The following is a 26,086-nucleotide window of genomic DNA, read 5'->3' as shown; positions in this document are numbered from 1 at the left end:
TTAATAAAAAGTCTAGTGACAATTTAAGCGCAATTTCCTTATGTTATTCATAAAAATTTTAAATCGAGATAAATCATATATTCAGCAAATAAATAATGCAACACAAGTAGTTTTAATAATTCAAAACAAAATAGAAAAAATATTTATTAACGAGATTTTTAAAAATGTGCGGACTTGAAGGGGGATTTAGTTGTCGCGCTCTCTAAATTGCTATATAGTACTGTAGTGTATTATGTATAATGTAATTTTTTTTTAAAATATTTGTGACCGAACGAAAGGATATTTTTGAAAACTTTCCTCGGCAATATTGTTCTAAATTATGGCAGGAATCGATTGGTAAATGTTTCAAGTCGCTAAAGGGTCTGGTTGCCGAGATATGGGCCGAAAACTGCATTTTTCGAGTTTTTTTGGATTTTCCGGGAAATCCAGGAAGGAATTCCGGGAATTTTTTTGGCCCACAATCATCCTCGGAACTTGCTTAACATATTTGCTTTGGAACTAGTCCTCGATATTGCTTCGTTGAGGAGGAGATACGACTTAAAGCTGCGGTAATGCTGCGGACACACATCCAGAAATGACGAATTAATAATCGCAATTCCAGTATGGAAATTGCGCTAAAAATGAGTGCAGACCCACAGAACAAGGAAAAACAACCAAAGAACAAAAACGCACGATTTTAATTCACGACCGCACGATATGTAGATTCTGCCCCACCCAGTTCAAAACAGTCAAGGAAGCGGAAACTCATGAAGACACAGAACACACAAAATACAAACAGTGCAAGTTCTGCAAGGACAAAAAAAGTGTACACTAACATAACTAGGCACTACTATAAAGCTCACAACGATGAAACTGTATTCCAATGTAGTGTTTGTGACGTGTTCCTCCCAAAACAGAGAATACATATGAACGGAAAAAATCACCATATGCAACTCAGACACACGGCAAACAGTATGGAAATGAACACTTAATTAATTTAGACGTTTTGTATATGTTACATTATGGAAAATTTGGTCTTAATCTGTATAAAATGTAATGTATAAAATGAAAAAAAAACACATATGACATGATGTTGTAATTTGTTTTATTTTTTTTTTAAATTGTTTATCATATGTTCGTATTTCGTGTTTGTATATATATATATATATATATATATATATATATATATATATATATATATATATATATATATATATATAGGCCTATATATATAGATGGGGGAGCGGCCTAAAAAAATTTGCGGGGTGGCCCTTTTTTTCTAGTTCCGCCACTGCTAACCATTTAATTTCTTTGAAATTCGGCACGTAGGTTAAGACCCAATGACAATGCAATCCGGCATCAAATTTTATTTAACTGGATGACTAACTAATTATTTTTAATTAATTAAAATTTTCTGAGATTATTAGTTGTAAGGTGTCTTGCACTACTGTTCTGCGTGTATTATGAGCGCATTCTCAGGTTCATTTGATGCGCATTAGTTTTTAGTCATGCAACTGTATTGTAAATAATATAAACCGGGAGTGATCTCCCCTAAAAAAAATTGAATCTATAATATAAGCGGGCTGGTAGTGTGTTAGTCCTTCCGTCATCGCTATAGATTTTGGAACCATAAAAGTAAACATATCACAATTCGTGCTTTTTATTTGCATCGCAGTGTCTTATTATAAGTAAAAGAGTAGGCTTTGTTTATAAAACGACTTAAATTTATTTTATAGTTGCCTCTGTTTTTTCTCTTTCACATAACGTAAGGAAAATATTAAATACACGCAAATTGCTAAAACATATTAAACGGATCAATATCAAATATCATTTGGCTTGGATTTCAAGAAAAAGAGATACATTTTAATAATAATAGGGTTGAAATAACTAATTAATTAAGCTGTTTTGTAATTTTGCCAAGGGAGGTAATTTAAAAATAAATTCAACTCACGCTAATTAAAATATTTGAATGCAAAATTTCCAAGAGCGAATTATTGTTGGAATAATATAATTAGCAAAAATTGAATTCAAATTCTGTAGACGTGTAAGATGATATTATTGTTGGAATATTATAATTAGTATGAATTGATAAAAGGTTATCTTTTATTTATTTTATTCACTGAACGTACTGTTTACTAATGATAATTTTAATCAAGTATTCCGCAACATTATACACGTGTCATCACGTTAATTAGGTGTGCAATGGTTTAAGTCATGAAACTCTACTGTGAATTTTTTAAAATTTAAAAAACTGAAAAAAATGCATGAATTGATAAAGTGCTATGTGGTAGGTAAATTTTAAATATTTTAAATACTGCCTTTTATTTATTGTATACACTGAACGTACTGTTTACTAATTATTATTCTATCTTTCGTTTAGCGGACAAGCTGGGGGTTTTATAGTCATTCACTGAATCAGGCGCGTCCTGTTCTTTCGTGTTTGTGTTGTGGTTGTGTTTGTGTTATGTATCTCTGTGTTTGTGTTGTGTTTGTCTTGTGTTGTGTTGTGTTTAGTTTTGTTCTGTTCTGTTCCCAAGTTGGTACATTTAATAAAGATTTACCGTGGCGGAGCACGGGTATGCAGCTTTTGTGTTTGTATTTTCTTTTGTGTTTGTGTTATGTTTGTGTTGTTTTTGTATTTGTATTGTGTTTATATTGTGTTTGTGGTGTGTTTGTTTTGTGTTGTGTTTGGTTTTGTTCTGTTCCCAAGTTGGCACATTTAAAAAAGATTTACCGTGGCGGAACACGGGTTTGCAGCTAGTATTCTTATATAAAACAACAGGGGATGGCAACTCGGGATATAGACACGATTTTTAATCCATTTTAAATACTTAAACTTTTTAAAAAAGAATAAAATATCGTAGAAAAAAGAATTACACACCAAGTGAACGCCAAACAAAATATGCATAATAGTGCGGAATATTATTAATACTTTATAACTTCACATGCGTTTTTTGAGAAATCAGAAATAGCGTGAATTACTACTTCCGATCAACGGTAATTACTCAAAATTTGATAGAAGGCAGAGAATTAGATCTTTTACTTACATATGAAATCTCATTTATCTATCTGAAATAGTACTCAAGTTATAGGCTTTAGAAAAATTGAAAGTTTAAAAAGTTCCACTTCCAGTTATTGAAAATCGCTCAAAAGCTGATACGGATCTACGATTTTGGTATAATACTTATGTATGAAATTTCATCAACCTAGCTGTAACGGTGCTTACGTTATCGTGTTTACCGACACACACACATACACACAGACACACACACAATACACACATACCGTATGTCTGTGTGTGTCACAGACATACGGACAAGATTGCAAAATTATGTTTTTCCGACTCAGGGAGCTGTAAAACGTCGAGATTTGCAAAAATCTCGATTTTTTTTGTTACGATTACATGACTTTCTCTATATTTCGTATATACGAGAAAGTAAAAATTCATAAAAAACGTTTTGATAATAAGCTTTTTTATAACATGCTTTTATTTAATAACTAGCCGTCGGTACCAATTATACGTGAATTATAGGCCTATATTTTTATGTTACTCTTGTTTGAAAAAAATATTTTATAAAATGGTTATTGGTCATAACGCAATGTTCTTAACTACACGTTGAACGATATTAGTGACAAAGCAAAGAAATACGTAAAAAGCTAAAAAAAAAACCACATATTTAAAATAACAAAGGCTACCAATACCTATTCAAAACAAAACTTATTACATGCAAACACTGATTAAGACACATAAATGATTATATTGAAAACCCTTGCTGTTCAATGGTATATATGTTATTTTTTTAAACTAATTGGTATTACTTTTAGCTGTGAAAATTGTATAGGCCTACATTCCATAGCATGCGTTTTTACTTTCTCGTATATACGAAGTATAGAGAAAGTATTGTAATCGTGCAAAAAAAAATCGAGATTTTTTCAAATACACCTCACTGATACGGAAAAACATAATTTTGCAATCTTGTCCGTATGTCTGTGTGTGTGTCTGTCTGTCTGTCTGTCAGTCTGTCTGTCTGTGTGTAAACACGATTACTTGAGTACTGTTACAGCTAGGTTGATGAAATTTCATATATAAGTATTTTATCAAAATCTTAGATCCGTATCAACTTTTGAGCAATTTCCGACAACCGGAAGTGGTACTTTATCTAATTTGAATTTTCTAAAAGCCTATAACTTGAGTACTATTTCAGATAGATAAATGAAATTTCACATGTAAGTAAAAGATCTAATTCTCTACCTTCTATCAAATTTTGAGTAATTTCCGTTGACCGGAAGTACTAATTTACGCTATTTCCGATTTCTCAAAAAACGCATGTAAATTTATAAAGAACTAATAATATTGCGCACTATTATACGCTTTTTGCTTTGGCGTTCACTTGGTGCGCAATTCTTTTTTCTACTAGATTTTATTCTACTTTTAAAAGTTTAAGTAAACAAAAATCATGTCTATATTCCGAGTTGCCATCCCACGTAGTGTTATATTAGAATATTCGAGAAAGGTTAGGGTTTATTTATGCAATTGTTATGCATTTTTTAGTTGCATTTTTTACTTTAAAATTTGTAATATTATTTTTAATATTATATTTTTAATATTATATTTTTAATATTAATTCTTAATACATTATAGTTGCATGACTCAAAACTATTACGCAACAAATGAACATGATTTCTAAAGTGTAATAGCGCGGCAAACAGTACTTTATGAAGGAAATTTTAATTTCAGTTAGAACTGCTGAGAATTTCGCTCACCCGTTTCGATCTATGACGACATGATGCCAGACAAAAGAAGTTAAATAAAAGCTTGTAAAAATGATTTAATAACAAGCTTTGATATTACTTTGCACTAACAAAGAGTAAAAAATGTAATATATTTTTAAAATATAAACTCGTGCACCACTGTGTAAATGTGTGGTGCATGCTAAATCGTGTATTTGGAGTGAGATACGTTTTTCTTCGTTCTTATTTATATTTATGTCAAAGGATTCAGACAAGTCAAACTTTGAGTATCATGGTTATGATGGCACCTCATATAAGTCCAAACATTTTCCTAACTCATATCAGGGAGAAAAAAATGTGGAAATGAATTATTTTAACACGCATCAAACTATAAGAAAAAAGAGATGTGTATGTAATTGTAATGTTAAACTTTAACAAAATGAAATGTGTTTGTTGTTGATTTGCTTTTATTGTGTGAATTCTACAAGGCTAATGAAAAGCCGTTGCACCCTGACCTTAGTCCCACATACAGTGACTATAGATAATATACAATGTGACCTTAAGCCGTGAAAAGAATTCCGGTCCGATAGTGTTTGGATATAAGAATTAGTTGTTCATATGTCAAGTTCACTCAGGTCAGACCCACTTATTATTTACAATAAAGATGGCGGATTTGTATCCATTCTGTTGATCATTAAGATTCGATATAATCACTGATTAAAACTAAAACCTGAGTTTCTCAAACAGGAACTAGTATGTCCTCAAAAGGACACATACAATATACGTATGTATACCACAACGCTAATAGATTGGTCAGGGAAATCGTTGGGTAAAACAAGGAATTCGTTCCGGATGTGGAAAATTGGAAACCTTCTTTCACTTCAACACACTCGTTGGCCTTGCAGTAGCCCAGCAGACAAGGGTAGCCCTCTTGGTATGGTCCGCCCATGACCTTACACTCCCCGTCCCCCAGGACATCCCGGCAACAGTGCATGCACATATCTCTAGTGTTGGAATCGCACGAGCACGTCTCCAAGTGAGCCTGCGGGTTAGAATTCAGGCTTTGAATTTCACAGTAGCTCTGGCATCTGCCGAACCAACATCGGCCTTGGTCCTCGCATGTCGAGTTGTTCGGTAGAATCTTGGGTGGGTCGCATTTGTCGAAGCTGTTACCAGAGCAAAACGGTTCTTCGTGGCAAGGCGGCGTCACTATACCCAAACACGGCTGCGTACTAGGCGCCGTGAGACATTTATCATTGCAGCACGGGTGGTTGATGGGCGAACAAATGGCGTTCTCTTGAAACCGACACGACTGATCACAGCATGGGTCAATATGAATGTCCCCTTTGTCACAATCTTCCCCTTTGTCGACTATACCGTTGCCACAGTAGTTTTCTACCCTGTCTACTGGCTTGAAGCATTTATTAGCTTTAAACTGCAATAAAAAGGAAAGTTGAATTTTTCATTGAATGAAATCAGTAAACTTAAAAGTATGTACTATTACTAGGGGCAATATCACCGGCCCCAGATTGTGTCAACCTCCGCTTAAATACCTACTAGACTACCCGTCATCCCTTGGATAACTGTGGGTTTCGGGGTCATCCATAAAAAACATCACTTCTGTCACTTAACGTCACAAAAAACCAGACCCCACATTCAAAAAGATGTTTTTTATCTTTTAAAAACACCGATTTCGGACTATCCCTTCATATACTGACGTCACAGGTGACCTACTCAACTCTACTTCACCTGCCCAGTGTCCCGCCAAGTCTCAGACAACATGTTTTTATCGTTTAAAAACACCATTTCAGCCGAGCATGTCTCTGACCACAGTATCCCTTCATAGATCTAGATCTAGATAGATAAATCACACAGATTTATATCATTGTATTTAAGGACTAAAAAATGTATTATGATTATAAAATGGATTGTATTTTTGTCTAATTAATCTTTGGTTTGTATTTAATTAATCTTTGGTTTGACTTAGATTCTAGATCTAGATCTATAAATAACTTTCTTGGCCACCTGATATTTAGATCTATAAAAAAATAGATAACTTTCTTTGACAGATTGTAGAGCTAGAGAAATTTATTGTAAAACTAAATGAAAAAGACAGTTGAAAATTTATATAAGTGTTGGAACGTAATAAAAACATTAAACGGACGTATTAATAAAGTTATGGCCGACAGAAAATTAGCTTTAGAACGCGTTAAACTTTTGAATGGGCCACAAAGTCCATGATGGAAACCGCCATTTTATTGTAATAAAAAGTAAACAAATCATGTGACGTCACTATTTAGTCAAGGTAAAGCCATTGTTTGAAAAATTTAAAATTAATGTGGTTAATCTACCAATGAATAAATCAATAAATTAATAAACGTCTTTAAATAAATTTTTGATTAACAGTCTGTCTGAAACAAAAATTGTTCTCTACCTACATACTATTTTACAGCTCTCCACATAGCGCAAATCCTCTACAGTAGTCAATCAGACAAACAAAAAAACAAACAAAAAAAACAAATAAATATTCAAACATGTAAACAAACTTGAGTTTTAGTAGAATATATAGAAGATATCACTTTAAAAAGTAATTATTTTTCGCTTTGGTGTTAAAGCCTTGTTCATTGCGGTCCGCACACCACGCATCCGCCGTAAAACGCTACTGTTTGAAAGTATCATTCGTAAAGGACATTGTCATTGTAATAGTTTGTGTCAAAATCGACAAGGAAAACGCACAGTTTTCGCCGACAGAAAAATATTAATTATCATGGACAGGGTGAAAATCTTCAAATTAAATAACTTGTACACTCAAATAAAACGTAACTGTTGTACTAAAATCTACACATCAAGCCATACCGATAGCACATTGCTCATTGCTTTTATGGAACACTCAGAAAAGGTCGCGGAATTTCGGTCATTTCCAGAGCCAGCACTCTCCCACATAAGAAACTTCCCTCCATTGCTGCTGCTTGGGCTACAGACTGAATTAGTGGAAGGATCGTGAAAACTGCCCCAGTTGTGTCCGATCTCGTGGGCCACTACTAAAGCATATCTCTGGAAGTGAATTACGAAAATTGCTTTTACAAGTAGGTATATATATATATATATATATATATATATATATATATATATATATATATATATATATATATATATATATATATATATCTGTGTGTGTGTGACTAGTGTAGTTACACAAACAGCGTATTTTTTGCGGACAAGGTCAGGGCCAAACCGAACCGAGCTATTATGTAACTGTGATATGAGCAGGTGGTTGTGACGTTACTGACGTGACGAAAATAAAATTTGACTTGTTCACAAGGCATGACACTTGTTGTAAACTAGTTGTTTTGTAACCAACGCAGTTGTTTTATTTTCTACTTTTCAGTAGTTCATATATTGTGAATTCGATACTACCGATGCTGCCACTGAAAATATTTGCTTTAAAACACTATCAGTAGCTCGTTCACGACGATAACCCCCCACCCCCCTCCTTTCCCCAACCCCTTCTTATTGTAGGGAAATAAGTCACAGGAAAAAAAGTCACAGGAAAAAAGTCACAGGAAAAAAAGACACAAATATATATTTGCATGGAATTTGTTCATACTTTTATGAATTATATATTCCGAGAGTGCAAATCAACTTAGGATTAATTAACTATAATGTAATCTGTGTAGGTTGTATACGCATGGTAATTTTTATAATTCACCTAAAAATATTTAGTATGAAGTATGTAGATTTTAATTATGTTAAACTTAATATTAATAGCATTTAATAGAATGTTCCAACGTTCTCGGTTTCCATCGAGTTTTTTTTTTAATAATAACATTAATTTACTGTAAAATGGTAAGTTCATCTGACTTGCTGTATATATAGATCATTCCCTATACCCTAAATTTTCCCCCAACCTGACATTTCCCACTGGTGGTTTTATTAAATCCGCCAGTCCAGGTAAGGGAGAGGTGTGTACCTCTTGCTAACATTCTGATAGTCACCCTTGAACTACCTAAGAATCCTAAGCACTGTTCATATGTTAATTTAATTGAGGGTCGATCATCTTCTACTTTGCTTGAGACTATCTTAATTTATATAAGTACTTGTCCCCCGTTTAATTAGTTGAGAGTTCCCAGTGAATATAAAAGTGAATATAAAATTTACATTTATATATATGTAACTAGTGGAGTTACCAGGGACGATAAGAACGTATTACAGTCTGTCAACTTTGACATGACCAAGGCCAAACTGGGCTGACGCAACAGTGCAGGTGGTCTAATAATCGGATTGTACGACAGAGCTGCGCAATTAATATTCTGATGCAACGATTAGAATCGATTACGAATACGATTACGATTACGATTACGAATACGATTACGAATACGAGGAGATAAAATAGGAAGGCGACAGTTGAGAACGGGGGCAGTATCAAGTAGGAGACTGAACTGTGTAGACGTGTGGTTAGTTGTGAGAATAGGAACGCGGGACACGTGCATTCTGTTATGTGAGGACTAGTGAGGACAGTGGGGGTCAGTTGGTTCATTTTATTCTTGTGGAACATTGATGCATTGTTATGTGGAGCATTTCTATTGATTCATGTAATAAAGAGATCAATGTAAACCTGCATTTCCGAGTATCTATATTGTGGTCGATGTTGTGTGCTGGTCAAAGGTAGCACGAGTAAATACACTCGGTAACATTTGGCTCTGTCAGCAGTGAAATCGGTAACATTTGGCACTACAAGCAAATAGACTCGGTAACATTTGGCGTTGTCGACTAGAAGAATTCAACTAGATCAGCCGCTTTAGGCACCCATTATCAACCTAGTTAATAACTGTGTTTCGTGTGTGTGAATTCGGACATTCAGGAACAGGGAAAAGTATTCTTACATACACGGTAGGAAAGGTCTTTTTTTTACTCAAAGAATTAAAATTAGAATGTCTACTCTGGACGAGAAGCAGACCCATATTGTGGTCCTGCCCAGAGAGTCCCACATCAACAAATTTTACGGGGACGGTGATCCAACCTTAACCAACAGGTTCAGTGAAGAGGTCAAAGCTGCCTGGGCCTCGAGATACATGGCACCAGAGGAAAGATTAAGATTGTTGATGGGCAGTATAGGAGAGACTGTTAGGGCAGAGGTCAAATTCCACGACAAAACCATCCAAACAGATCCAGATAAGGTGCTAGATCTAATTATGGAGACCTTTGGGGAGAGACGGTCGGGATCGCAACTGCTATCGGAGTTCGTAGGCTTAAAGCAGAGAATGGCGGAGAGTGTGATGGAGTATTCACACCGAATGAACAGGGCCTTTGATGCGGTAAAGGGCAAAACACCCGACATTGATGTGCGCCTACTGAGGGACCATTTCATCGAAGGGCTAGCAACCCCTATCTTAAGGAGAGATTTGAGAGAAGAGGTCTACAAAGACCCACAGTTGACCTTCCTTCAGGTCAGGAACTCAGCGATCCGCAGGTCCGAGTATGAGAACGAATCGAACTGCTCGGTAGACAAAGTCTCTGTGCCGGAACAGAAACAATCCCCACCCACAGGGACCGGCACGATGGAAACCATGATGGCTCAACTGTTGGCCCACCTGGATAAGGTTGACCAACGATTGGAGAGGTTAGAAAGCAGGTTAATAGCAGAGAATCAGGACAAAAACGGGACAAAACATAGACAGGTTAGACAGCCGCGACCTGCCAAGCCATCACTCCAGTGGACAGCTGACGGTAGACCAATCTGCCTGTCCTGCTCACAACCCGGACATATGGCACGGTACTGTCAGGGAAACGGTCGTCCTCTGTAAGGCAGGGTCAGGCTACAGAGGGGCGAGGTTATGGCCCAAGAAACAAAATGATGGGAGTCTGTCCCGAAATGGTGATTACGATCGGGGACATCGCGGTGAAGGCAATTGTGGATACAGGCTCCCAGGTGACGACAATTACGGAACAATTTTACACCAAATGGATGAAAGGAAAAGACCATAGTTTAAGGTCTGACACATGCATGCGCCTGACGGCAGCTAATGGACTAACCATTCCATACTGTGGTTATTTTCTGGCGGATGTCGTGGTGGCGGGACATAGGTTGAAGCAGGTTGGGGTGTTCGTTACGAAACACAACCTAGAGACAAATGTGTCAAATATACCTTGCCTGTTGGGCATGAATATTCTTGGCCAGTTGCCAGAATTTCTTACAAATATTGTCGGATCGACCACACCAGGTCGGGGATCCAAGTTGGCCAGGTTTGCCAAGACCAGAGGAAGGACATCAGTCCCGGCAAACACGGTCAAGGCAATCACATTACAAATAGGTGATAGAAGCGTGAATAGTGATGTGATGATAGAACCATGTGGCGCCGCACTGAGGGCAGGCGTCGTGTTACTGCGGACATACACATCAGCGGAAAATGGACTGGTTCTAGGGTTAGTGGCAAATGTATTGGATGAGGAAATTTTTATACCGCCTAACACTCTGGTAGGAGTACCACAGAACGTCGAGGTACAAAGGTTGGCACAGTGCATCGAACTGATCAATACCAGCAGTAATGAAGTAACAATTAGGTCGGTCAATGTGACGGCCGAGGTGAAGAAAGAGGATGGCCGATCATATACATTCCCGGAAACCGAGGACCCAAAATTAAATGAATTACTGAATAAGTACAGGGATATATTTGCCTCGTACGAGGGTGATTTGGGGTACACGGAAGTAATAAAACACCAGATACCCTTACTGCAAGACAAGCCTGTGGCGCAACCCTATTGAAGATTACCACCAAGTCACTACTCTGCGGTGAAAGCACACCTGAACGATCTACTAAAAAAGGGAATTATTACAACCAGCACAAGCCCGTATGCGGCACCGATAGTAGTGGTAAAAAAGAAGTCAGGGGAGATAAGACTGTGTTGTGATTACCGGAAATTGAACAATATCACAAGAAGGGATGCATTCCCCTTGCCTCGTATTGATGAATGTCTTGATGCGTTGGGGGGGAGCAAGATTTTTTTCTACCTTGGATTTGGCTAGTGGCTACCACCAAGTGGCCATGCACCCCAACGATCAACATAAGACTGCATTTATTTCTCCACTAGGACTGTACGAGTTGGCCCGTATGCCGTTTGGTCTAACTAATGCGCCTGCTACATTCCAGCGAGTAATGCAAAGTGCTATGAGTGACTTTCTATTTCAAATAATGTTGGTGTACTTGGATGATATATTAGTTTACTCAAAAACTTGGGAGGACCATCTAGAAAGATTAGAACAAGTGTTTCTCCGTCTTAGAGAGATAGGAGTAAAGCTGAACCCAGACAAATGCGGCTTCGGTCTGAAATCGGTACGTTTTTTGGGTTATGTGATTTCGTCGGATGGCATCGCCACTGACCCAGATAAAATTGCAGCTGTTAAAGAATGGAAACAGCCAACAACCACAGTAGAGGTCAGATCATTCTTGGGCTTTGCTTCCTATTATAGAAAATGTGTACCTGGTTTTGCAAAAATTGCCGCACCGTTGCATGACTTGGTAAACAAAATGACAAAGAAACACAGTAAGGAGAAAAAGAAAGGCAAAACACAACTGATAGGTGAATTATGGACTGAGGAATGCCTGAACTCGTTTAAGCTACTGAAAAATGCTTTGACAGAGGCGCCGATATTAGGATACGCAGACTTTGACAAACCATTTCGGCTAGAAATTGACGCCAGCTCTAAAGGTCTGGGAGCTGTACTATCACAACAACAATAGCAAGGTTTCAGGGTTATTGCCTATGCCAGTCGAGCTCTGAAGGAATCAGAGAAGAACATGACAAATTACAGCGCCATGAAACTAGAACTTTTGACATTAAAATGGGCTGTGACTGAAAAATTCAGGGACTATCTATTAGGTGCTAAATGTGTGGTATACACTGACAATAACCCCCTGAGTCACCTACAGACAGCAAAGTTGGGATCCATCGAACAGCGATGGGCAGCAGAATTGGCACTCTTTGACCTGGAGATAAAATATCGCCCGGGGCGGTCCAATGGCAATGCGGACGCTTTATCAAGGAATCCTTACGAGAGACCGGGCGATGAGGAAGAAACGCTGACAGGAATATGTGAGGTCAGAGCGTCAACAGATATCCCTCACGGGGTGCAAGTGATGCAAAACGGGCAGACCGGGGTGGAGCACATATCCACAGAGCCCCGACATATGGACATCAGTGATTTTAACTGCCTTAATCATAAAGAGATAAGAGATGCCCAGAGAACGGATAGCGGGTTACAGCCGCTATTGAAATACGTCCAGGAACAAAAATTCCCAAGAAGAAGGGAAAGAGAACAGTTTGGTCGGGAAACAAAGAAACTACTGAGTCAGTGGGACCGTCTCAGTATAAAGGATGGTGTTCTCATGCGGAGAATTCATGACCAAATAGACGGGACAATACACCAGGTGGTGGTGCCCGGACAATTACGAGAAGAAGTGCTAAAGTTGGCACATGACAGGGCGGGACACAAGGGTCAGGACAGGACGCACAAAATATTACGACGGCGGTGCTACTGGCCCAATATGGAGATGGAGGTCAAACGCCATTGTGAGGCTTGTGTGAGGTGTCAGCATGCGAAAATGCCAGCTGTCAAAATGAGACAGCCATCAGGACACTTACTGGCGACAAAACCACTAGAGATTGTGGCTATGGACTTTACGTCGTTGGAGCAATCATCGGATGGGACGGAACAGGTGTTGGTGATGACTGATGTATTCACCAAATGGACTGTCGCGGTGCCCACACGAGATCAGAAGGCCAAAACAGTGGCAAAGGTCTTAATAGAACACTGGTTCATCAAATATGGCATACCAAGACAATTACACTCTGACCAAGGAAGGGCCTTTGAGTCAGAAGTAATTAACCAACTGTGCAGCCACTACGGGATCAACAAATCTAGAACAACCACATATAATCCTAAAGGAAACGGACAGTGCGAGCGGTTCAACCGCAACATGCATGATTTGCTGCGTACTCTAGAACCTGAACAGAAAAAACGTTGGCCTGATTTTCTCCCAGAGTTGGTATATCTATACAACTGCACCCCTCATGCCACAACCGGCTTTTCGCCACACATGTTACTGTTCGGACGGGAGGCTCGACTCCCTCTTGACTTGTTCCTAGGAAAAAGGGAAAGTATGACTGGCTCATACATCGCACTGGAATATGTGAATGAACATGTGAGACGAATAAGAGAAATGTACAGGGTGGTACAAGGAAGACTAGAACATGAAGCACGGCGAAGAGAACCGCGGGTACAGACAAAAGACCCGCCACTCCAACTAAACGACAAAGTATTACTGCGTAGCCACCCATTAGGCAGAAACAAAATCCACGACCTCTGGGGACAGGAGATATGGCAAGTCGTGGAGATGCCTAAAGTAGCAGGTGGCCCCTTTAAAATAAGACCCACCAATCACACCAAACCGGATCGGTGGGCGAATATTACTCAATTAAAGAAATATTGGCATAGTCAAGAAGAGCATTTACATACAAAGAAACCTAAGACAATTAGGGAACCGGAAACTATAACGGAAATTCACATACCCATCCCGGAACCATGTCACCATCAACAGCACAACAGCGATACACAAGTGGAGGATAATGGCAACAATGAGGATCCCGGTCCTCCCAGAAGCAGAGAGACAGTAGAACAGCAGATAAGTGGTCCGCGGAGAAGTTTGAGAAACAGAAAGAATACGAAATTTTTCGTCAGCAACCATCAATTCTTTCATGGTCGCGCTGGGATGAGAACAGACTGTTCAAAAAGCTATAAAAGTGAACTGGTGAAGACACCAAACGAAAAAAGGTGGATGTGAATTCTAGTACTGCTTTGTGTCTGAGGAATATGATGTAGACACATTTGATATGTGAAATAGGGATAACTGTCAATCTTTTACGAATGTGACGACATTGACAGTGAGTGGAAAAATAATTTTTTTTTTACGGCGGTGCGTTTGACATTGAAGGAGTGCACCTGCCAAGCGTTGTATGTGGTTGAAAACACACAAAAAAAGGCGGGGGTGGATGTAACTAGTGGAGATACCAGGGACGATAAGAACGTATTACAGTCTGTCAACTTTGACATGACCAAGGCCAAACTGGGCTGACGCAACAGTGCAGGTGGTCTAATAATCGGATTGTACGACAGAGCTGCGCAATTAATATTCTGATGCAACGATTAGAATCGATTACGAATACGATTACGATTACGAATACGATTACGAATACGAGGAGATAAAATAGGAAGGCGACAGTTGAGAACGGGGGCAGTATCAAGTAGGAGACTGAACTGTGTAGACGTGTGGTTAGTTGTGAGAATAGGAACGCGGGACACGTGCATTCTGTTATGTGAGGACTAGTGAGGACAGTGGGGGTCAGTTGGTTCATTTTATTCTTGTGGAACATTGATGCATTGTTATGTGGAGCATTTCTATTGATTCATGTAATAAAGAGATCAATGTAAACCTGCATTTCCGAGTATCTATATTGTGGTCGATGTTGTGTGCTGGTCAAAGGTAGCACGAGTAAATACACTCGGTAACATTTGGCTCTGTCAGCAGTGAAATCGGTAACATTTGGCACTACAAGCAAATAGACTCGGTAACATATATATAAATATATATATATAATATTATATTATATTATATTATATTATATATACATGTATATATATATATATATATATATATATATATATATATATATATATATATATATATATATATACATGTTCATTGGTTTGTTTTTGGGCTGTGATTGTTTGTAACATGTTACTCAAAAGTTTACTTACATTTAGAGTAAGCAGAATCCCACCGTAGCCTACAAGGGTGCTGTATCCAATATTTCTTGAGTTGCCAGCACTCCCTGAACAGATCCCATTACACCAGTCATACGTGACGTTTTCAGCTTGTGAGGCTAAACCCAGCAGGCCATTTAAGAACCTTTGCGTCGTTAGATGCCCAATGCAGTATTCAATAAAAATACTTTGATACGACATGGCGTAAATCAACTTTTCCGTATTCAGCTCAATATTTGGTTGATTATAGTGCTGAATACTTGAGATGGTAAAGTTTGTATGGATGAGAAACTTGCGCACCGATAAAGTTAATCTTGGGAGATCTATAAAGACTGTAGCATTGAAGATCCGGTTTGCGATTTGGTATACAGAGACCATGATACCTATAGATCGTGGAACGTTCTTCTCACCAACACCACGAAATGCCAGGTAGTCTACGATAACTAGTATCTCGCATGCCAACGGTTTCTCAGAGTCGGATTTTTTAATCCTTGATAGTTGCTTCTTCTGAGATTCTCGGGCAATTCTGGTATTTTTTGACAAGAAATCTCGTTTCAGTTTTTCTGAAAGTCTGGAATTGTTTGAGCTGTGTTGGGTCGGGAAGGAAAAATCACGACAAAATGGATGCATGGAGTCCCCATTGGTTGTATTCATATCCTCTCGTAGACCGAGATTGCTAAACAAAACCACTAACTGGGAATTTGCCTTAGGTTCATGAAGGCCTAGCGGCTCAATACTGTAGGTTATTTCATTAGTGAATATCCGAGCAATCCAAATACCGTCAGCAAAAGCTGCGTCTACGACCGCCTCTGGGTCAGGGTGAAGAAATCCGTGGTAAAAATTGTTTTTGTCCACAGGGTGGGGGGTTTGCACGCCTTTGGAATCTTCCAGACTGACAGAGAATTGTGGATGTAGAATAGGTGAGCCAGGGGTCAAATGCAGAGCAAAAGACCGACCCAGGCCGGAAAACGTAACTATTTTTAAAATTCCATTGTTATTACTAACTCTTTTAGAACGGATGTGGAACATATCCGGACTTAAAATAGAAAACTGTTTGAATTTGGAGTGAAGAATTGCATTGGTCGTCTGGTACCAGATCATATGTAGCAGAAATAAGATTGCAACTCCGTTCATATGCATTGTGACGCTGGGTGCCTCTGGCTCAAGAGCAATCTCAACACTAGGAAAGATATGATATAGGGACTTTATTCATTTAACTCCTAAAATAATATAGTTCTTTTGTTAAACTCGTTTTAGATAATTGCAATAAAACGTTTAAGGTACTAGTTTACTTCAAGTAAATTGTGTCTAACTTAAAAACTTGATCAAAACCAAACACCAACCCAACTAAGGTCTGGCCTAAACGCCGTACATCAAATTGTATACTAATTATGAATTGCTACCATACATCTTAGAATGAACTCAAATAAACAAGTCAGTAATACAAACCAAACATAACAACCACACATTTCAAATTTCATTAACACTAGCCCATCCCCTATACAATTATTAAGAAATAACCACACACAACCCAATTTAGCATAACACTTAACCTAACAAATCTTAATACACCATTCGAAGTGAATTTATTATTTAAACTGTTAATATAAGCTAGAACTATTTACGTTAAACTAACAACGACATTGATAATAATTTATAGAAAAAAAATCAATTAATTTCTTTTAAAGCAATATCTAGAACCTCGTTTTGATACTAAAAATTTGTAAATGATAGAAAATGACTCATGTTCCATTCTAAAACTTGATAGTATTTCAAAAGAATTAATCCTCAAATATTAAACACGTAATTAGAAAACCATTCTAATTAAGGCACAACTGTTCGCCTAAAAATTACTAAAAACTATTGAAATTGACATGCAAGTTCATCACAAACGACACTAAAATATCCCAGTTGTTAGATAGAATCAATTTACAGTCCACGGGAATGGCAAAAAAAATCAAACTAAATAGATTCAGGTTTTTAGATTTTTTTACCTAATATAGTCTGCTGCAAATATTGCCTCTGAAACTATATACAAATATATATTAATTGGATATACATCTATACCTACTTAATAATGTGATGACTAAAGCAATTTTTACTTGAGCCGCGTTGCTGAAAAATGGGCGATGCAGGCCACACAAATTATTTTTATTACGAGTACCTTTAGTTTGTTAGTTATTTAAACCTACATTTATATTCTAGATCAAAATATATTGTAACCATCGAGTTTCTTTTAAAACGTATTCTATGTGATGATAGTTTTCATATTTCAATTGATCTAGATTTAGATTTGGTCCCCAGGCTCTTGTTCTGATAATCCCAGTCGAGAACGCAAAAAGTACTGGGGCGAAAATTTAATCCCCACGATTTTTTACCAAATCCACGCCTATTTCTGGTGTCTAGACATTTGAATATTTAAACGCCCGCCATTTAAAAATCTCCTTATCCACCTCTAGTGTTATGTTTGGGGTTGGGGTTGGGGATGGAGATAGGATGGAGATGCAGAGGTGGTTGTGGTTTGGGTTGGGGTTAGGGTCAGGGTCAGGGTTAGGGTTAGGGATTGGATTGGGGTTGTTAGTGTTAGGGTTTGGGCTCGGGTTAAATACACCGAAAAACAGAACTCTTCATGCAAATTATCACTGACACGTCCCAATTTCACTCTCTTCAATAAAATCTAGAGGTGCAAGGTTCATATCAATTCTCGATCTCCCTCTTTAATCTTTATTTTTTTTTTTTTGGGTGGCGGATGTTTACCCTTTTGGCGGGGCTCATTTGAACAAGATCCGTCTCCCAGACTGTTTATCTGAAGCTTTCTAAATAAAATTATCCAACTACAATACATGCCTTTTTACCGTCTTACTTTGAAAAATATTTCCCACTTTCGGAATTAATTTTTTGTATACAATTTAATAAGCATCAGTTCAGTAGTTAAAGATTCAGTCCAACAAAGGTCATCCGGTTTTTTTAGGTCTTTATTTTTGCGTCGCTCACTCTTGGTTGAAAATCGTTCGCACCGTTTTGCACATTTCTGGGTGTGTATTTTATTGTCTGGTGACATGTATATGACTTGTATTTTAAATCTTTTATTTTAGCAAGCTTTTAAATGAACATTAAAAATAAATAAATAAACATAAATTTCTTCTTAAGTTAAAAACGTTTGTTTTCCTAGATCTAGAAAGCGTATCAAATCATTGCGAAAAACGGTTTTATTTTTTTATTTTTTATTTAATTCATCTCCTCGTGTTTTTTCGCCCGTCCTTCATGAATCGAAACTGGCGAGTGAAGCTTCGACCATTTCTCGCGGACCGATTGTTTTTAAACTTGGCATGTGAGTCAAGATTCAATGACAATGAAATGTGACATACTATTTGACTTCATTAAATGTTTAAATTATTTTAAACAATTAAAATAAATTTTCCTTTTTTACAACCTTTCTTTTAAAGCACTAATTTCATAGCGCTATTATTACTATCAACACAATTCGGTGCGACTAGTTGGTGCGCAAATCTTTTTAGATATGCAGTTCAATTCAAATAAAAATTTCAAAGTATTAAAAGGAAATTAACTAACTAACTTTTATATAACTACAAACCGTATCGGCAAGAATTTACTCCAGCCATTAATAGACATGTCTAAATCTAAATTATACTTAAACATGTAGGTGTGTTTAACTAATTTGTTTTTAAACAGAAATGCTTACCCGTACACGTTTACGTGCTTCTAAAATTGTACCTAAACATCACTTGCTATTTCTCGATTGCATAGTTCTTTACATGAGCACGTTACAGTTCTCAATATAATAAGCATCCGAGTCGGTTTAGTCAACAATTATAGTAGCCCACCGTATCAATAGTGTATGGCGTTCTTTAAAATGAACATAGAGGGCTATAGTGATGTACTGCCTGGAGCACACCTGATCACTCGGCCTTTCATTTTATAGTACCCCTGCCCTCTTGTGCAGTACGCCCAATCAACGGATCTCAGGTGCTAAGGATCTTTGGAGCCAACGGGAACACTAGCACATGGGCGCCGGTTGAGATCACTGGTTCGATTTAATCATAGAACATAGTAGCCCATCTTGTAGCTAGTGTAGGATGAGCTTTAAAACGGACGTAGGCGCCATAGTGCTCATAGGAAGCCCGTGGCGCTCCGGTTTACCTTACCGCCGGTGCGCTAAAAGCCGCCTCTGTTGTAGTTTTACAGTTGAATCAAGTACAACACGACTCCCTGTGCAGGACGCCCATTAAATGGACCCCTTGTACTCAGGTAGCTGCAGGGAAAATCGAGGCTCCCAGCCATACACTAAAGCCGGGGTGACGACCCCGATTCGATTGTGTTATCTCTTTTAGTAGCACACCGGATCCGTAGTTAAGGGCTCTCTTTAAAACAAACCTAAGCGACATAGTGCTCTTGCCTGAGCCCGATGTGCACCTGGTCATACGACCGCCGGGGCGCCGGAGGAAGCCTCTTGTTTGATTTAGTCATCGGTTTTAACAGCGTGTCGTGTTCCCGGTGAATGGCGCTATTTAAAAAGAATGTAGGAGCTATAGTGCCCGTAAGGGAGCCCGGGATGCGCCTGATGCCGTTTGACCGTTGAATGAAGTAGTAACCCTGATTCTTTGTGTAGAGGAATTCTGGGTTCCAAACAGTACCCTACTGCCAGGGCGCCGTACCCTCCGAAAAAAATTATCGCATAACTGCTGTGGGTTTTTTTTTTATTTCATTAGACAACAATTTGCAAGTTTTTACGTAGATTCATTATTCTGTTTGGATTTCTCTTTCTTTGCTTTTTCTCGTAAACGTTTCGTACTAAATAGTTCTCTCAAATTTTTAGTTGAATATTGAAATGTGCATATTATTCGTTTTACGGCTATATAATTTGTCTGAAAATAGATATCCTTGCGTGGTCATCGCATATTCACTTATACAGTAACTATGTTTAAAATCGCTCCTTTAAATATAGGCCAAAACTGCAAAGATTTAACTACATAACTAACAACAGACAGACGGATAAAAAGACTTTATGAACTGTGAACAAATTATACATTTTTTTCGGGATTTACACCTACTAGCGTTTCGTTCTTGCTTTCCTCTACTACCAAGGGAGGCAACTGGTTATTTCCCTGCGTTTCAGTATTTATTTGGCTACGCTTCTTAGTGCTAGTCAATGTAAAGGGCAGGTGATGCGTGTCTGCTTCGTAACATGTGATATATATATATATATATATTTGTAACATTATACATATAAATGAAGTGTAACATTTAAAAGGCTACTGGTATGTTTTTTTTTTTAATTAGGACACAAGACATTTTTACATTTTTGACATTTTTCAATGACGCTCGAGAGCTAAAACTGAGCTTTGTGCTATTAACAGAGGTATTAACTGAGGTAATTGATTTTTTTTTTCCTAAAGCGAAAACTGAGGTGTTTTTTTTCTTAGAGTTAAAACTTTACTACTTGACAGGGCTAAAATAGGTCTTAATGGCGGAGCTAAATGAAAACGCCCACCCCTCCCCCCCTCCTCCCACCAGTGTTTCTTCCAGAGAAAAAAGTCTGGAAACACTGCCTCCCACCGCCACCCGGACGAAATAGTCTTGAAATAGGCTTCAACCAATGTCATATTTAACCAATATATAGACTTAACTGTATCAACTTGCATGGAAATTTCACCCGGTCCTCTAGCTGTTAATACCATACCTTAAAGTTAGCACTATGTCATTAAGCGAGTGAATGTTTGGGAACCGCTGTTCTCGGCATTTCATCCGGTCCTCTAGCTGTTAATACAATCAGAGTTTCTTCCAGGCGCCGCCCCCCCCCCCCCCCCCGAAGAAAGTCTACCACGCCCCCCCCCCCCCCCAACGAAATGGAATTTATATAGAAAATATATACTTTTGACAGTGTCCGCCCCCCCCCCCCCCCCTAAAATTTCATGTGCATCCCCGTAGAAAAAAGTCTGGAAGAAACACTGAATACAATACCTTAAAGTTAGTACTATGCCATTAAGCGAGTAAAGGTTTGGGAACCGCTGTTCTCGACATTTCACCCGGTCCTCTAGCTGCTAATACAATACCTTAAAGTTGGTACTATGTCATTAAGCGAGTAAAGGTTTGGGAACCGCTGTTCTCGACGACGATTAATTCAAGAATGCCAAGCGCATTAGCGTCCAGCATTGTTGGACATGATCGTTTTTTTTTTTATTCCTCTCTGACATACAGGTACAAGATATTTCGGTTTCAGTATGGAGAATGTTTAATATCATGTATTATCCGATCTAACTATTCAAACTCAGGTTAGGCTGTGTAACAAATAATATGCTCACAAAAAAAAAAAGAATAGTTCGCATTTATTTTTAAACGTACATTATTTGGTTTTCAAAAGTTTTTTTTTTACCTGGCAAACAGTTTTAAGTTTTTATTTTTAGTTTGGTTTTAAACGGCAGACGACAGTTGTGTAATGAATTCATCATTGCGATCATCGCAGTCTAGACTGTGACGTCTAGTCTGCTACCTATAAAAACGACGAAAGTCAAACAGTTTTTAAATTATTATGTAACATTCGCAGAGGTATTACGCATTGCCTAAATACAAATAGATTTTCTTTTTCGAACCTGGTGGTTCACGGGGCAGATGAAGTAGACCACGGTTGTTTCTGTGACCTCGGCATATGAAGAGATATCGTGGTCAACACCGTGCCCAGCTGTACCCATAAAAGGTGTGGTCAGGTACCCATAAAAGGTGTGGTCAGGTACCCATAAAAGGTGTGGTCAGGTACCCATAAAAGGTATAGTCAGGTACCCATAAAACGTGTGGGACTCAGTGACGTGGTTGGATTCGAGACATTCTGGTTAACAGTCGCTCTACCGTTTGACCAAGCTTTCTCATATGTACTGTTAAATTCTAGCGGTATTTGGGGTATCAGTAAAACTACATAACAAACAGAAGTACAGCACAAATAGAACTACATTATAAATAGAATCACAACACCAATAGAACCACAACACAAATACAACCATAACACAGATAGAACCACAACACAAATAGAACTACACCACAAATAGAACTACACCACAAATAGAAATACACCAAAAAAGAAATGCACCACAAACTTAATATGTCCAAAATTGCCTGATTTTACATTACAATAAATTTTCTGAATTACCAATTAATTTGTATTTTAATAGTTTTTAGCACGTCGACCGTCTACCCCACCCTATGCCCCCCCCCCTCCGTAGGTTTTAAGTATGCCTCCCCCCCCCTCCCTAGGAAATCAAATACTGAAAGAAACTCTGGCACTATGACTCCTGAACGCTGTGTTTGCACTTCGATCTTCATCGATTTAGTTGGGCTAAATACATGTTAATTAATAAGCACCATCATCTATTTTCACTCCAATCTACCTTAATAATATAATCGATTCTAAAGAAACATGTAAAAAAAAAAACCATGATAAACGTTTTGGCCTCTAACAATGTTATGATTGAATATTTTCGCCAGCTACCACGCCGAACACATTTACCCCTCACCCCACCACCCACACCCCGGAATTTACAAAAGGTCCCCTTCCACCCACCCCCCACTCCGAAGTTTGCTAATATTCCCCTTCCACCCACTACCCCACCCCCAACGGCAACCCCTCTCCACCACACACACACACACACACACACACACACACACACACACACAACCACCCCTACCCCCGGAGAAAAATGGAAAAAAATCAGCTCCACAAGAACGATAGTAATTACAATAATACCAGTAAAGCTTAGTAATACATTCATTTTGTACTAAAAATTAAAAACTAATTCAGTGTTCAATTCGTTTTATATTACAAACTATAATCAATTTTAATTTCCAAGCACTCGAGAGCTCCTTACAAAAATGTTACTGCCTCTATTTAGGCCGCCGGTCCAACTATTCCAAAAGTATTTGTCACTCTGGTATGTAATGTCCTTAATCTTACGGGCAAATTTTTTTTTGTACTGTTGGGATTCCAGCATATACCCCGACCCCTACCCATCTCCCCCCCCCCCCCCCTCTCGCTACCGGTGGAAGCCAGCAAATAGCCACACAAAGACAGTCGAATATACAGGTGCCACAACCAATCAACTCGTAATAAAGGAGATACGTGTATTACTAGCTCGGAGATATTTGGTTAATCGATTTTTAAAAGTTATAAATGTCTTTCTTTCCCCCCCCCTCCCCTGATCCTATCCAAACAATTCTACAGACATAGGCGGCTTTAGCTTTTGTTTTTGGGTCGTTCATGTTCTTACCATACACACACTCACACACACATTTATATATATATATATATATATATATATATATATATATATATATATATATATATATATATATATATATATATATATGCTAACATACCTGCTACACCTACTGACGTAACATTTTAAGGGTTTCACCGACGCGTTAATAATGATGTGTTTTGAGATGTTTGATCCTCTTTTCAATGAATGAGCTATTTAAATGTAAACAAAGCCGGCGTTATATTTCTTGGATCATAGTTGTTGGGGCGCGGGTTTGCCCACACTTCAACCCCGTCGAGCTGTAAATCACTCTCCGTGACAGTGTGGTAAAACACACCTCGACGTGTGAGGGGCGTCGTAGGGTGCTCTCGGGAGCCATCGGTTACACTGGCGGAGGTGCGTTCTCTTGTTCAATTTAGCCATTGAGTGGTCAGTGCCACCGCGTCCCTAAAGTAGGGTGCTCTTTAAAACGAAGGTATGCTCCATAGTGCTCACCGAGGAGACCGGAGCGTACTTGGTCACTCGACCTCCAGCGTTTGGTCGTTGATTCAAGTAGTAGGGGGGGGGGGGCTACCCCTGTCTCCATATGCAGGTCGTCCAATCAACAGATCCCAGATGCTAAGATAGCCAATCGGGAACTCTGAGTGTCATATGGCACCCTGCTTACATATTTACATATGTATGTATGCATACACAACACATATATAGGTCTATATATATATAATAATAATAATAATAATAACTACCTAGGTATTTTACAACAAAAAAATTTGAGGAGGGGCTATGCACCCCTTTGCGTCGCCTTAGATCCGCCAATGCCTACAGACAAAGAAAAATTCCGTTGTGCTCCAGTTGAGCTAATGACTTCTTAGGTATGCAGACTAAAGCGAAACAATGCCAAACAAATGGATCGATCGATGAAATTCATCGTATTTTCAGAACAATTACCCGCTATCTACTCTCAGTAAACTGACAAAAATAGCGACTTACAGATGTTCAAGTTGTAGGCTAGATCTAGCTCTTTATATTGTGTAAACATATTTTTAAGAAAACAAAAGCACGAAGACTCCTGCTAAAGAAAGACTAACAAAGTAATGGTGTTATAGTGTTGTATGTACTTTGAACGTACCTGTATATGTAGGCCTCTGTATAAGCTGTATAGCCTACTTCTATGCTACTCCGTTCCATAGGTTTATATATATATATATATATATATATATATATATATATATATATATATAAAACATGCATACATAAATAATTCAGTTATTTATTCTTTGGCTCAAGAGCAAGAACAAGAACATATGCGCAAAGATTCCCTTGTTACTGCTCAAGAAGAAACTACTAATTCCCCCCCCCCCCCCTATTTACGCATTGTAATGTACACGTCACTATCCCATTATAATCTTTATTCCGGTGTTGCAAAACTGACGTAGAAAACAGTTAAATAAGCCCATAAAACTGTAACAATCTATATTCTTAACTTCGACAGTGTATAATTCAGAAATGCAGCTCTGAATAATTTCATTTTCCCCCACCCTGTTTGGCGCACCCTAGTGTCCACGCCCGGGACAACCCGCCCTCCCTTTGCTACGCCTCTGGATACATGTTGACTTAATACAGGGGTCGGCAACCTGCGGCTCGCGAGCCGCATGCGGCTCTTTTTATATCAAGATGCGGCTCTCCAGCTCCTTGCACAAATACTAATAATCTTAATAAAAAATAAAATATTTGAAATAAAAAAATGCTAGTGGCTCTTTAAAACCAGGGAAATTTGTAAAATTGTAACTTTTGGCTCTTCCGCTTCAAAAGGTTGCCGACCCCTGACTTAATAGTATCTGCTCGCTTTGTTATGAATTGTTTCAAAGCCCATATGCGGATCTAACCTTTCAGTTGGATAGGGATGGCGCTCTAGATCAAGGCATATATATATATATATATATATATATATATATATATATATATATATATATATATATATATATATATATATATATATACATACATACATACATACATACATATTTATTTATTTATTTATTTATTCATTCATTCATTCATTCATTCATTCATTCATTCATTCATTCATTCATTCATTCATTCATTCATTCATTCATTCATTCATTCATTCATTTATCTATTTATTTTATTTAATTATTTATTTATTTATTTATGTATTTATTTATTTATTTAGGGCATATATATATATATATATATATATATATATATATATATATATATATATATATATATATATATATATATATATGGAGGTGGTGACGTCTAGGTG

The 26,086-nt window shown here is 37.9% G+C and overlaps 1 protein-coding gene across 2 annotated transcripts; it reads right to left on the bottom strand.

Moving 5' to 3' along the window:
• Positions 1–5,171: 5,171 nt before the first annotated feature.
• LOC131954989 (ADAM 17-like protease) lies at positions 5,172–18,507 on the bottom strand. Of its 2 annotated transcripts, none has more exons than XM_059318860.1 (4): positions 18,393–18,507; positions 15,524–16,709; positions 7,567–7,764; positions 5,172–6,145 (listed from the first exon to the last, which is right to left on the bottom strand). In XM_059318860.1, exons 2-4 carry the CDS (start codon positions 16,667–16,669, stop codon positions 5,450–5,452), a joined length of 2,040 nt encoding a protein of 679 aa, XP_059174843.1. In that variant the 5' UTR covers positions 16,670–16,709; positions 18,393–18,507; the 3' UTR covers positions 5,172–5,449. The 2 variants fall into 2 exon arrangements, with proteins under 2 accessions (XP_059174843.1, XP_059174842.1); XM_059318859.1 differs by having other exon boundaries at positions 18,385–18,486.
• Positions 18,508–26,086: the final 7,579 nt, after the last annotated feature.

This window comes from Physella acuta, unplaced genomic scaffold, assembly GCF_028476545.2.
Source record: "Physella acuta isolate Inbredline_101_S28 unplaced genomic scaffold, ASM2847654v3 ptg001046l, whole genome shotgun sequence".
NCBI lineage: Eukaryota > Metazoa > Mollusca > Gastropoda > Physidae > Physella > Physella acuta.
The sequence above is the reverse complement of the archived record's forward strand: the minus strand, read 5'-3'. Positions and strand labels throughout refer to the sequence as shown.